The sequence below is a fragment of the Ischnura elegans genome, chromosome 5 (assembly GCF_921293095.1).
Source record: "Ischnura elegans chromosome 5, ioIscEleg1.1, whole genome shotgun sequence".
Classification (NCBI taxonomy): Eukaryota; Metazoa; Arthropoda; class Insecta; order Odonata; family Coenagrionidae; genus Ischnura; species Ischnura elegans.
In genome coordinates this window covers 45153282-45168279 of record NC_060250.1, presented here as the reverse complement: position 1 = coordinate 45168279, position 14998 = coordinate 45153282, and the positions used below count along the sequence as shown (strand labels likewise).

The window sequence follows — 14998 nt, the reverse complement described above, 5'->3', positions numbered from 1 at the left end:
TTGTTGACCAGTGATGATGATGATGGGATCACTTCGATATCCAATAGCGCTTGGATTTCTGAACGTAATACTTTCAATTTACTTCTGAATAATACCTATAAAATATTATTTTCATATCTTCAAATATTCTGGCGTTTGTAAGCTAGAGGTATAACGCGGGCTAAAATTTATTTCCTCGAAAAGTTCCATTTCGGCTGTGGGACAAGCACACCAATAGGGCACTCTTGAGATCTCATATCTCCATATCATTTTTTGACTGCTGGTCGTATTCTGTGTCAATGCACAAAATATAAAGGACTTTTCCACATGACAATAATAGTAGATCCTGGATTGTTAAGCACCTCGAAAACTTCGCTGTGCAAGCCAGAATCCAATCGAATGCTAGATTTATTCCTAACAAAATTCCAACTGGTAGATTCCAGTCATTCCCCACTGTGATAGGTGAATTTCAGCTGGAATAAAGCTTAGTATTTAAATGCTGCTGGAAACAAGCTTGCAATTCCAAATTCTTATGTATCCAATATTTTTTATATTGTTGTTGAATATTCAATTATACGCAACGTCACAGCCTGGGTGTTGACTGGATTACATTTGGGATCTAATCTAGCATGCATCATTTGTGAGCAAGAACCTGCGAAATACATATTGCTTCCAGGAAAGAAAGGTTGCCTCAAAGGAATTGTACATGACAGACCTGGAATTAGGGCGTAGCAGAGGGGCATGTGCCTCCATTGAGAGATTTCAGGGGGGGTAATATTAGAGAAGTTTTTTTTTAATTATTTAATTTTTCTACTTAAATTATGTAACAATAATTATTACTTTATAAATTATTAAAGAATAATACATATTAATGAAACTTATTAGCAGCAAACATATGGTGTGTAATTTCAACTACCACATCTCAAAAAAGTAGCTTACGGATTTATTATATTTTAGTGGTAGGATGGAGGGAGCGTAGGGGTATCAGGGGAGGGAGGGCGGCATACTGATCTTTGCCTTCCTGACATAACTCGTAGTTCCGTCCCTCGTTTTTATTTATAGCATTTAATTAAATATTAATAATTAATTAAACCATTTTTGGGCATCCAGAATGTATTTTAAGAACAAAACATTACAAAATTAAATTACTGTATTTTTTAGTTTTTATATCATTTTTGTTTATTAAAATAAAGGCTCCTCTTGGGAGATGATCTTCTTTAATTCATCACCTCCATCTGAAAATGAATGGATGATAACATAATTTGTCTTTGTTTAGACTCGTTATGTTTTCATAAAGTAAATTGATTCCTGCATACCAATTTACAAAACAGGTAGGCTCTTAGGGTGAATAAAGTCAATTTAAACAGCTGACGTATTGGAATGATTTAGATAAATTTTAGAGAACTATTACATTATTTGTAACGATGTTTAATATTTTTGGTGCATCATATGTTACATGATAATATCATTATATGATAGTTCTCTGAGACCTCATGCGTCAGGTGCCTGCATCAGAAAGTGAAATACCTAAATGGAACATGCTTTGAATTTTTTCTCTCCTTTCTTACATTGTCAGCGCTGTCTTGGTGTTGGAGGTATCATCCACCGTTCTCTCTAGTGCATGGGTTGAGTAGCTGAAAATTGATAAATAATCATTATTAAAGCTGTTAATAATTTAATGATGATCCACCTCTAGATAGATTTTATTGAGTTTTAATTGCCACAATATTGCATTCCTTTTGAAAGAGACACAGCGTAAAGAAAGGGAAAAGATACACTTCATTATATTTAATGCAAATTGTAAACCCTCCTGCTCTTCCAAGCATAGTTAATTAGTTGGAAAAAATGTCAATAATAATTTTCCTTGTAGTTTTGGCTTCATGGATAGAGAAACTTTTTCTCAGCATATTACAATGAAGAATGGTTCTCAGGATTCCATCAAGGTGATGCCCTTGTTCAGATGATCAGTGCCAGCAACGTTATGGAGAAAGAGCTATTATCTCTATTCAGGGATGAAGATGGAGAATGCCTACATAAAAAAAAGAGCAAGCCCTGAAGACATAGAATAACTCTTTCTCTGAAACGTTGGTGGTATGGATCATCTGAATCAGCATTATCACCCCGATAGAACTCTGAGAACAATTCTTCATTTTGACCTCATGTTGGCATGCCATGGTTTCTCAGTATCTTTTGCTCCCATTCCATTGATATTTAAATAATAGTGTTGGGGAAAAAGAAGAATAGCATCGGGTACAACAGGAAGGTAGAGGAGGGGTTGGGGAACTGGATAGGGAAGTGATAAATGGACATTCAAATGAATGGTTAATTGAGTAATGGATAATCAGTGCTCTACTGGAATAATTTTTAATCATTACTAATTTCATTAACTGTTTACAAGTTTTTAGCACATAATATAAAATCTCATTTTTGTTGGACCCACTGTTCCACAACCCTGGCTGCAGGACAGCATTTGGGTGCAAGTCCCTACTGGCTAAGTTCAGGGGCGCAGCTAGGAATTAAGGTTGGGGGGGGGGTTTAGGTGCAACTAATACTGGGGTGTGTGGGGGTATGGAATACCCACCAGGATAAGCGGCAGGTGTGAGATTAATAAATTGCGGAATTTTAAGATAAACGGTTCACAATGGTGAGTTTTACGGCTTTCTGAGGGATATTTTATTAATCCTCTAATTAGTAATATCAATCTAATTAAGTAAAATGGATTAAATTTAAAAATTTCTCTGAGCTCTGGGGGGAGTGTTTTAACCTCCATAACCCCCCTTGCTGCTCCACAGGTTACCCCTATTCAGGGCACGAGTGTTTGTGATAATACATTGTAAATTATCCAGCCCCTCTAATGCTCTGTTTTCAAGAGTAGAAATATTTTAAACTAATTTTTAATCCTGATTCATTCTTGGTGCATGAAAGTTCCCTGATATGTTGATTTTGACACTTGATATGCACTGTTAAATCTTATTAAATTCTTTTTATAATTTTAGTGTTCATGAGATAAATAATTGAACAATTTACTCTGCTGATATGTTATTCAACCACAGCTAAGATTTTGAAAATGATTGAACCCCATTATGTACTTGAATTCACTGTATTATACTCCCAGTGAAGGGTATCAATACTTTAACCCTCTTAGTGCTATCCTTCTTCCTGGGTTACTGGCGAGAAATGCGGAGGGTATTTTCATAAAATGTAGCAACTAGGAAAAAAACAATACAAAGCTATTTTATTTATATCCATAAGCAGTTTTTTTAATTATTGAGGCTAAACTGGTTAATCAAAAAAATGATTTTACGTTAACTGAAAAAAAATATCAATGTAATAAGATATAGCAAATTAGATAATGTACATACTATGTAAGAGCCGATATATCGGCCCGTCGCACTTTTCGCCCGAGCAGCAAAAGCCGATATATCGGCCTGCCGCACTAAAAGGGTTAAATGAAGTTGAAAATCTGGGAATATTTGTCTCCCATGTACATATATCTACTCAAAATCAAGATCAGTTTTGCACACTTTTATGGAAATTTTAAATCCATACACATGCATAGTTCATGCTAAAGCAGTGGATTTATATCTTACCAACTGGTGGAACTTTTCCAGGGGATTGTTGACCACCCTTCTTCTGATCTTCAGCACTAAGCTCTTCGCTTGTTGACTCTCCTTGTTGCCCAGATTGGCTGCTTGACACTTGTCGTCTGAGAAAACAGCAAATCATAAGGTAAAATTCATTTTGATGAAACATGATTACCTAAAACTACTTTCTGAATTTTTGAACGCAAACATTAGTGTGGAATGGTATTATAAATCTGCAGGTTTACTCCGTGCATCACACTGTCACATCTCTCAACCTTCATTCACTCTATCAAAACTATCCCTTAATGATATGGTATTCTAGTTCCCCCGCAACCAGCAATCCGGGATACTGCTGTGGCCGAAGGCAGTACCTTTGGGTGATAATTTTTGTAAAAAAATTCTATTGTTCTGATTCAGTTTTAATTTATGATGATGTTTATGGCTGAAAATCGTCATAGATGTTCAGAAATGACAATGCTGATCAGGGCCGCCCATCAGTGGCGCAACGAGGGGTGGGTTTTGGGGGTTAAAACCCCCCCAGAGCTCAGAGATGTTTTTAAGTTTAATCCATTTTACTTAATTGGATTGGTATTACTATTAGAATAGTGTAAGGATTAATAAAATATCCCTCAGGAAGCCATAAAACTCACCATTTTCAACCGTTTATCTTAAAATCCCGCAATTTATTAATCTCGTACTTACCGCTTATCCTGGCGGGTAGTCCATACCCCACACACCCGGCATTAGTTGCACCTAAACCCCCCCGGCCTTAATTCCTAGCTGCGCCCCTGCCGCCCATAGGAGGTATGTTTGGCCCAAGTTGTGTCATAGAAAATAACTAGCAGGCCACCTGGCGTTGCTCAGAGGGATAGTACCCAGAGAAGTGGGTAACTTGGATTACATGATCATACAGGATTTAGAAGTTTCCCCTTTGAGCGTGTCAGGAGGTGTGCCTACCCGGGAGGATATCAAACTAGGCTCAGCTAGGAATTAAGGCTAGGGGGGCGTTTTAGGCGCAACTAATATAGGGGGTTGGGGGCATGGAGTATCCGCCAGGGTAATTAGGAGGTGCGGGGGCCTTCCCATAGAAATTTTTTTAAGATAAATGGTTCTAAATCGTGGTTCTTACGGCTTTCTAAGGGATATTTTATTAATCCTTATATTATTCTATCATTAATATTAATCCAAATGAGTAAAATGGATTAAACATAAAAATTTCTCTGATCTCTGGGGGGGGGTGAGGGGTTTATCTCCCAACCCCCCCCCACCCCCCCCCCACTCGCTCCGCCACTGAATGAGATAGCGACGCTAAAGAACAACCGAAAGTATCACTACAGGGTTCGGGAGCACGAGATGCACCTATGTACTTTGATCGCAATCCATGCAGCCGTATGGAAACGCATAGCGGACTGACAAACATACGTCCTCTTTAATATGTGAGTGTAGAGTTTCGGGTAGGGGATTTTTGAATGCGAACTTTACGTAGTGGGATGGTTGCTTTTGAGTGGAGGGAATTTGCCATCGACATTGGAGATGGCCGCCCCTGCCAGGGGCGCAGCGAAGAATTAAGGCTGGGGGGGGGGGGGATTAGGCACAAATGATACTTAGGGGTGTGAGAATATTGCATACCCGCAAGGGTAAGCAGGAATTGCGTGGGCCCTCCTTTAGAAAAAATTCTAAGAATAATGGTTCAAAATGGCGAGTTTTACGGCTTTCTGAGGGATATTTGATTAATCCTAACACTATTCTATGAGTAATACTGATCCAAATAAGTAAAATGGAATAAACTTAAAAATTTCTCTGAGCTCTGGGGGGGGGGGGTTTAACCCCCAAACCCCCCCCCCCCCTCGCTGCGCCACTGGCCCCTGCCACTGATGATAACTTATTTAACGATCAATGATATTCCTGTTTAGCGCCATAACGTTTTCTCATCGCTGAACTAGACGCGTGTTCCTTTCCTGCAGCGTCGATTAGCATCGCGGAACTGCGATTAGATCACGCTCCAATCTTCTCACTCTAACTGGACTCGCATGAAGCAGCTCTCGGTCAGCCGTGACGGAATAGGCGGGTGCAAATTTAAAATCCGCTCCTCGCGCCACGAACGCTAATGTGACCAACGACCGCGGTGATCAGAGGTGCTAAGTCCTCTCATACGCAACGACATATTTTACGCCGCTTCTTTAGCTTCATTCCTGAGCAGACCTAAGCGCGACCAGGGTTTTCTATTGTACCCGTGAACGCTGCCAGCAAAATTTTCACAGGTCGCAGAATTGCTGGAGAGGACGTGAGGCGCGGTAGGGGGTAATCATGCCTGATCTTTTTATCCCTCTAGCTCACGGATGCCGACTTACAAATATTGGGGGGGGGCCCAAACCGGGGATCTTGCCCCGGGGAATTTTAATAGTAGTGGGTTTTTTAAGCATTTTACAAGATTAAAATTAAAAAGAAGAACTTTGTGCCTTCACATTAATTTTTATTCACAAATTTACGACCATGGTTTCAACGTTAGACGTCATCATCAGGTGAACTCTACAGAGGTCCATCACATCCTTTTATACCAAGAATGGGTTTATGTGATGGACCTCTGTAGAGTTCACCTGATGATGACGTCTAACGTTGAAACCATGGTCGTAAATTTGTGAATAAATATTAATGTGAAAGCACAAAGATCTTCTTTTTAATTTTAATAATGAATCGCTTTCACCAAGTTACGCCTCAAACAATACATTTTACAAGAGTCATATGATCAACATAAGAACCCTGATAACTCGAATCTCGTAATCTTGACACTCCGGGGAAAATCGACATGCCTGACAAATTTTTTCCTCACACCCATAACGAATTTTTGAGGGGCATGGGGCCCCCCTCAGGCCCCATGGAGTCGGAGCCACCGCTCTAGCTCTCTAATTAAGAGCAATCTATCCAGGGTCATATTAGATAGAGCCATTCTGTGCATATGCTGTTCAGAGGGAGCATCATTGCCACTCCGCTAGTCATTTTTTGCCCTTTTTCGTGACGTATATAATGTTTGACTCATGGACGCCTAACCAATATTTTGGGCTGATTTTAATGGTCTCCTAAGGGGCGAATATAAGGACTCAAAAGTATTTGATAATTCTCACGCATCAAAAAACCATGGAATTATTTAAATTTCGCATATAAATTGCTGTAAGTTGTAATGGCTTTATTTTTTTTACTTTAATAACATTAATTTTTTATTACTGAATTGGATTTAGTTAAGATGACAGTTTCAACATACATGTTTGCCTCCGAATTCCGCCAGAATTTTCGCCAAATTTTAAATTTGAGGACTCGGGTGACACATGTTAATATTATCATATTTAAAAAAATCGGATCTGAGACCCTGATATCAGCCCACAGCCTTTCAGCGCAAGGCAAATTTGATCCCGAACAAAAGTCATTTTTCGGCCCAACCCAATGTATTCGCCTCTGACCCTGAAAGCTTGAAATGTAAGTAAGTTCTTCTCGTAGAAGAAGGCATCTGCATTCTACCGCGCAAGCTGCCTCAGTAGAAGTATGGCGGGGGTGTTTGTGCAGCCCCGCCACACGCCTGCATACAGGGTGTCCCATTTATCTTGACCACCCGAAATAACTTTTTGTCCAGATGCAAATTCAAAAATGTGTCAAGCAAATGTTCATCAGCCGTCAGGGGGACATTAATCAGCATCAGGGGCGCAGCTAGGAATTAAGCCTGGGGTGGGGGGGGTTTAGGTGCAACTAATACCGGGGTGTGTGGGGGTATGGAATACCCACCAGGATAAGCGGCAGGTGCGAGATTAATAAATTGCGGAATTTTAAGATAAACGGTTCACAATGGTGAGTTTTACGGCTTTCTGAGGGATATTTTAATAATCCTTACGCTATTCTGTTAGTAATATCAATCCGATTAAGTAAAATATGTTAAAATTAAAAATTTCTCTGAGCTCTGGGGGGGGGGGGGTTATCCCCCAAAACCCCCTCGCTGCGCCACTGATCAGCATGATTGCCTTCCTTGTAGCTTTGTTATTTACAAAGATATGAACAGGAGGAGTTATAGGAGAGGAAATGAATTACCGAATCAAAAAAATATAGGGTGCTATTTAAAAAAGACATACCGCAGTTCATATCTTTGTAAATCACAAAGCTACAAGGAAAGCAATCATGCTGATTAATGTCCCCCTGACGGATATTGAACATTTGCTTGACACATTTTTGAATTTGCATCTGGACAAAAAGTTATTTCAGGTAGTCAAGATAAATGGGACACCCTGTATAATAGAATAAATTTGCATCTTAGTCTGATCTGGAGTGTAGCGCTTTACGGCGCGGAAACATGGGCACTTAGGCAGCAGGACGAGAGAAGAATGCTGGGATTCGAGATGTGGGTATGGTGAACAATGGAGAAGGTTAGTGGACGGAGAGGAAGCTGACCGAAAAAGTGCTAATCATGGTGGGTGAGGAAAGGCAGCTTCTAGATGAGAATATGAGAAACGAATGAGATAGAAGGTATGGATGGAGCGAGTCTTGAGCGGGGAGGGAATTTTGAAAATGGTGATAGCGGAAAGAATGTTGGGTATACGAGAGAGAGGAAGGAAGAGAATAGATGTTTTTGATAAAAATAAAGGAAGAATAAAGTAGGTCTTGTTATAAATTGAAGAGAGAAGTCCATGAGGGGAGGGGTGACTGCCTGAATGCTTCTTAAATACTCCATGCAAACCTATATTAAATGGCAGAATACTTTCAGAGAATCTGAGGTGATTTCATTTATTTTAAGCGAGTGGTACGTCACCAAAAATTACTACTCGATTGGAATGGGCGTATTCTCGTGTATGCCCATATACCATTTTGGAACCCAAATACCATGCTCAAAAGGAATTTAACTTTCATTTTCCATCCTAGTCCTCGGAAATTTCGCGACTTTGTGCATAATTACTGTTACTATGCTAATATACCAAGACATTTTCGTAACGACACGCAGAAATTTTTACCATGGATTTTATACCTAGAGATACTGCTATGGGTCATTATGACCTTTAACTTGTCCTTCCCATAATCTCTCATTGAGGCCTGGTTTTCCCTCCATTTTTTTCTGCTCACCTGATAGATTTAGCTACGGATCAAATGATGCATCAGCATGCGAAAAGAAAAATATTTGAAACCTCTTTCTTCCATTCCAATGTTATTCTCCAATAATATGGATTTTATTGCTTTGCCTGAATCAAAAACGTTACCGCATGTCTTGGATTCAATTAGAAATTGCCTCAGCCCCCGGAATTTCATTGATAGAGTTATTTACTCTCCATAATGGGCTAATTCATCATATATCTCTAAAATGTGGCAAAGATTTGGACTTATTGCAGAAAAGTGTCTCGGGTTTTCCACCGGTTGATGTCGTCCATGTCTCCCGACGTTTCGATCCGCGACTTGCTGATCATCCTCAGGGGATCTTCCAGGTTACACCTGACCTCGGATGGAGTGTATATATACTGGAAAAATTTCGAAGAACGGCATTCGAAAGATCCCCTGAGGATGATCAGCAAGTCGCGGATCGAAACGTCGGGAGACATGGACGACATCAACCGGTGGAAAACCCGAGAAACTTTTCTCCAACTGATAGGCCGGGAAAACCTAAGATCATACATTCGGACTTATTGATGGCAGAAATTTGCATGAAGCAAGTGAAGTGAAGAATGGGCCACCAATACCCGCACTTGTAGGTGATGCCAAACTCCTATCCACGGAGTGTTAATAATTCAATGACTGAAAGAACGCCACTCACCTAGTGCGGGTGTCGTCGCTTTCTTCGTCGCTCTCGCCGTCTGCGCCGTCGTCGGAGTCGTCGCTGTCGTCTTCGGTCGTGTCGTCCGTGCCGCCGGCCTGCCTCCTGTAGAGGGAGATGCACATAAAAGGGTCGCAGCTAGTACATAAAACAGGTGGATTCACATTAATGGATTATAAACGGCCGGCCTCCCCGCTTCAAGCGGTGTGGCTTTTCACCGGGCGGCTCGCTCGCTCACCTGAACAGTGCCTTGGCCGTGGTGGAGGAGGTGTGTTCGTCGCTATCCGACTCCGAAGAAGACGAGTCAAAGACGCCGGGCCTGAGGAGGAATATGAATGAGAGTCGTCAGCGGAAAATGTTCGTGATGCAATTTATTTCCTAAATGTGTTTGTTATTGTTTGATTTAAAAGTTACTGGCAATTTTCCACAAATACATAAATCTCATGGCCAGTTTTAATGCAATTTGTATTATCGTCAGGACTGGTCAAACCTGAAAATTATACGATATGTTATTAAGCCGGTCGTGGGGTTGACTATTAATCACTTTAAATTAATATTTTTTCAGAATTATGCGAAATTAAGCCTGAAAATATTCTCTAAATCGCTCAAATATCAATACCATTCACTCACTCATTCAGTGATTCAACCAGAAGATTGATTTGGATGAATAAGGGTAGATCTGACCCCGGACGTAGCCACAGGCGTGTGAAGTTTACACATTCTGGGTAAAGAGGCAGTTCCCCTCCCTGTGCCAACTCGCATTCCAAGGTTTTTGATTTAGTGTCTAAAGACTTCAACCGAAATTTGAATCCAATCGCTCTACATTGTTGGCTACCACTCCCTAATGAGTTTCGTTGGAGGAAGACTATTTTCATTCATAAATTAAAGCGATAAAAACGCAAGAAATGGGAAAAAACTACGATGAATTGGGAGATGGCTGAAGCTAGTAATCCAGGGGTGATTATGCGGCCTTACCGAGCCCGTCATGTTACAGTGTTTTTTATATCGTCATTTTGACTTATAATGCGATGGGACTCCCATGCTCTAACGCAATTAAATGTAATTGATTCCACGAAATCCTTGCACCCTTTAAGTCATTTTAAAACATCTCTAACGAGTAGACAATTAAAATATTTTTGGGATAAGGTATTTATATTTTTCCTTAAATGAGAAAGTTTGACAAACTTCGCTCTCTACAAATTTAATTTCGAATCCTTTACATGCTAAGGAAACACTTTGGAAAATGGATATCGCAGATTATGATAGAATACTCACGGGTTAACCTTGGTGGCTGAGACAGACGATGCACTAGCGGACAAAGGTGCGACGGAGTGTGGCACCGGAGGGGGGCTGAAAAATAGAAACAGAGGTTCAAGCATACACGAAAATTAGATACCATACTTTATGGCATACATAAAACTCACCACGAGTCCATTATTCCCCGAACTCGATATGCTATGAGAGCCTGATTAAAGTATTTTATTGAGATTTATTAAGCTATTTTGAGCCTAGCTTTTATCGACAAATTCAATCCGTGATATACTGCTGTTTTTTATATCCATGGAATGAAATGTCAACCGCATTTGCTGATAACCATCTTACAACAACAACACTGACTGAGGCAGGCGAGATGTCGGGAAAAGAATGCATATTGGTTGAAGAAAATAAGTTAGCACTTTTTCCGCAAATTTTACTTAGGTACTACGGGTTTCAACCGCTGTGTCATCACTAGGCACCGTTGTTTGAAACGCGTTGTACCAAAGTAAAACTTTTAGAAAAAGTGCTATTTTGTTTTTTCAACCGACCAATAGAACAGTGATCATCTAAGAGTTCGTAGATATCTCAGCATGTGAATTCTATGGAGTGAGCGTAAATATTTGTTGGAGTAGCAGATGAAATAGGGTTTTACGTTGTTCCCTTTTCTAAAAAAATCACATTAACTATAATATCGACCTTTCTTCATACTCCAAGCCGTTAAAATAAGGATGTGGAATTTCACATCCCAAACTCACCGTTTCTTGACTCTTGCTCTGAAAGTAAAATTATGAGGGTTGGTTCATGGATTTATTGGTGAGTTAATTGCTTAGTTTCAAAAATACACTATAGGATCATAGAAAGTAATTAAATGTGGTCGTCGTCATTAATTATCGCTTCCAATTTTTTTAGTGAATATTTTCGTTGGAGGTAGCTATGAAATGCTTTTTCACATTTAGAGGCATCTCTCTCTTTCTTGGCCCGCGTTCGCTCGCCTAAGTAGAGAGTCTTATTCTGAGCAGATTATATCGGCCTGAATTGTGTCATTCCGAGTGTGTTTGAGTTGAAACTAGCAAAAAACATTAATGAAGCTTACACTTTATAAATTTGAGATTAATAAATTGCTTAGCAGAAATAAATCTAAAGAATTCATTTTTTTTTAGATAATCGCGTATAAATGTCATAATCAACTCGCAAAGTAAATATGTCGTCAGCAGAAACCAAATGCGAATAAGATATTTTTAAGTGGGTGGCTATGTTAATTTCACTGTGCTCTGAATTTGGTAATAGAATAATAGAATTTTATTCCACTCATATTCAATACATTACATCGAGAAAAATAAACCCTGTAATAATTGTGGAATATATAGGTACCCCTTTGTGGAAAGGTTTTGGGGCTACCATCATACACTATTGAGAACATGACTGGCGCTAACATAAATAAAAAATACATTTATTTCGTTTAATTGAGTGATTTGCTAATTGAGTAATAGCTGAAGTAACATTCATTCGAAATTCAAAAGATCCAGCTTTTCCTTGTTTCGAAGAAAATGGTATCCATAAATCTAGCGATACCTTATCAAATGTGTCGAAATGTCACAAAACTCATAATTTCTTTTAGATTGCCTTAACTTGAAAATGACTTTCCTCCTAAGACACTTGGAGTAATCGCAATCAGACGGTGGCTTATCTAAACCCATTGCTGGTTTCTCTAATGGCGAAACGCAAAGCTTTTCAGGAATTTAAACCGGGCACCATTAACAAGTACTCCATTAAATATACAAGTTTGAGTTCGGGGACTAATTTCATGGTGATATTTTTTGATACATCAATCCAACCGTCCATTACGTTGATATAATGCTCGATTTATATTCTTATTGGTTTGATTGGTAGATGTACCACCTCATGATTAATTTACCAAAAATGCGGTAGTATTTTTTTTCTTAATTAAGTTTAAGAAGATTTGATACTCAGAACATGGCGAAGCTTTGATATAGTTAGGAACATGAGACATTTTTTATCATTAACCCATCAAAAGGTAACCAAGCGCTTTATCGACTAAATTCGTTTGTCTTGCGGGAGTGGCGTGATTTCATTGTGTGATTCAGTTTAGGGATGTGTGTATTAAATCCCATGGTTAAGCAATGAAATCTTCTCAGGATTCCGACCAAGTTGAGCTCTCCATGAGCGCCGAAGTTTCGATAGAATACTTCGGCATCTCCCTCTAGGCTAATTGAGGTAAATGGAGAAGTATTCCAAGGAAACGTCGGCGGTTAAGTAAAGCCTAATCCAGTCGGAAGCTCGAGGAGATTATATTGCATTAGTTTTATCGGGTGGGCATCAAATACTTCTCCCATGGTGATCTCTGTCACTTCCCTTTTTTGATGGATATCCAAACCAGGGGAATAGCTTTCGCGAATGGTAGGACCACCAATGCCTCGGCGAAGCTGGGTGGGGTGTGGGTTGCCAGCACTGCTAATTTTTCCGCGATTCGTAGGTATCATAAAAGTATACATTTCGTAAAATAAACTATGAATTTCGTTTAAATAACGCTGAAAATTTTAGTCTGAAGTTGGTGTTTACTGAAGCGACTGTAATTATTAAGGCTTGGACTCCGTAGACATTTGTTTCCGAAATCCTCGTGAGTTTCGAAAATATAAAAGCTCAACGACTCTGGAAGCAGAGGTTAATATTATCTGATTTTAAGCTATATACGATTCAAAGACCCTACCAGTTGTATCCTACAGAGATGTATGGCGGGCAGTTGCCACAAAGGAAAAAAGGCTGGAGCCCCTCCCCCCCTCTGCTACGTCCCTGGCTGGGTGTGGCACTATGGATACGCATTATGTTGTCTTATCAACTATCTTGGGAAGAATTCTATGAGTACATCTTGAGTGGTGAATCTTTAGAAATGGTCTCACTTAGTTTCAAAATTTATCAAATCACACGGGCAAAATGACAACCCACCTTATGTCGTCCTTAGATGTTACCGACGTGGTCTTGGTGGTGGTTGTATCTCCCGTAGGAAGAGAGTTTGCTGTGTAGACAGCGGCCAGGAGGACCCCGCAAAATGCCTGCGGGAAAATATGTCGGCGATTATGTGGATAGGATCCGTCTGCGACGCACTCACACATCCAGGGAAAGTTTTTTTGCACTGTGTATTATGGGAAGGCCGTTGGCTGCCCTATCCAAGTTGCCTCTAACCTGCCAGCTATGTATTTGGCCAATTTCGGCAAGGTTTACCTGTCGACACTCATTTAGATCAATCATGAAAACCTTTTGGCACTCAATTCAACACGATAAAATATTTGTACAATTTTATCGATGAGATTTAATGATATTGGATTATACTTGCAGTGCCATTTATAAACCTTCGAAAATGGTAGGTATCTAACGTGCCAAAAGCTTGTTTCAGTAAACCAAAAGTATGCTTATAATAACTATATTTGGCTTCAGAATGTAATTCTTGGGAGTATTACACACCTCGGCATGATTTTCAAGAGCATTTTGTGAATAATAAAATTGAAATTAAAAAAAAAAATTGTGAATAATAAAATTGAAAAATAATAAAAAAAAATGCCGCTAGTTTCTGCGATAGGCGATTGTTTCGTGGCTCACATTCACAGATCAATTCCGCAGGATACGTGGTAGGGCCGACGCAAGCAGGTTCTTAGAGGCAGGTACTCTGGAGGCCAGTTGCCTTCCTATATTACACAGTGTGCGCTTGAGCGCCAGTATGAACGGCTCCCCCTACTTACCAGCACTGAGAAAGCCTTCATTTTTGTCCAACGCTCTTTAGCCACAGAGAGGAAAAATAATACTCAGACCTCGTGGGGCCAGTGCTATCCTTTTATACTCGAAGGCTCGCCATGAGTCACGGAACATGTGAAATGTTGATCGAGTAGCTAATTTGACTGGTGGCCGGGATGTGTGCATTAGAAGTGGTTGGAGTCTCACCCCCTCTAAACGATGAGCAATCGCTTCTAATTCAAGGGCACGGCATTTTCTTCGGAGACTTCTCATTGGCCGCGGGCTATTTCCTCCCTCCTTACTTCCTCCGATGATTGAGAGCAGCAGTTTACGGGTTATAACCAGTAAACAAGCCGATTGAATTAGCGCACCATCTGCCAATGCGCCATAACGACCCTCTAGTCGTGGCGGTAATCGTTCAGATTTGATGCTTGCTGAATTGCCTTTCAGCAGAGGTAGTCAGGTATTTGGATTAGGCCACCGACAGCCTTGTTGTATTGCGCCGTAAGGGAGGTTAGGGAAGGAAGGGTGGAGAGAAACCCGGCGTCGGAATGTACCTTCTCTTCCTGAGAGACCGCGGCGTCTTTATTGCTATAACCACTTCCGCTTTTTTTGGGGAGGGGGTGGGGGAGAGGCTCTACCCCAGGGATGC

The 14998-nt window shown here is 40.2% G+C and overlaps 1 protein-coding gene across 1 annotated transcript; it reads right to left on the bottom strand.

Annotated features, from left to right (window-relative positions):
• Nucleotides 1–1132: 1132 nt before the first annotated feature.
• Nucleotides 1133–14461, bottom strand: LOC124158796 (bromodomain adjacent to zinc finger domain protein 2B-like). The gene is made up of 8 exons (XM_046534114.1): nt 14355–14461; nt 13564–13670; nt 10618–10692; nt 9581–9661; nt 9343–9447; nt 3570–3685; nt 1548–1613; nt 1133–1214 (listed from the first exon to the last, which is right to left on the bottom strand). The coding sequence occupies exons 1-7, from the start codon at nt 14373–14375 to the stop codon at nt 1594–1596; spliced, it is 525 nt and encodes a 174-aa protein (XP_046390070.1). The 5' UTR covers nt 14376–14461; the 3' UTR covers nt 1133–1214; nt 1548–1593.
• Nucleotides 14462–14998: the final 537 nt, after the last annotated feature.

Excerpts from the sequence above, each read along its gene's own strand:
- LOC124158796 (XM_046534114.1), bottom strand. The coding sequence starts at position 14,375 with ATGAAGGCTTTCTCAGTGCTG. Across the intron at positions 9,662-10,617 it reads TCAGCCACCAAGGTTAACCC|GCCCGGCGTCTTTGACTCGT; the intron begins GTGAGTATTCTA and ends ATTCCTCCTCAG. Across the intron at positions 9,448-9,580 it reads ACGGCCAAGGCACTGTTCAG|GAGGCAGGCCGGCGGCACGG; the intron begins GTGAGCGAGCGA and ends CTCCCTCTACAG.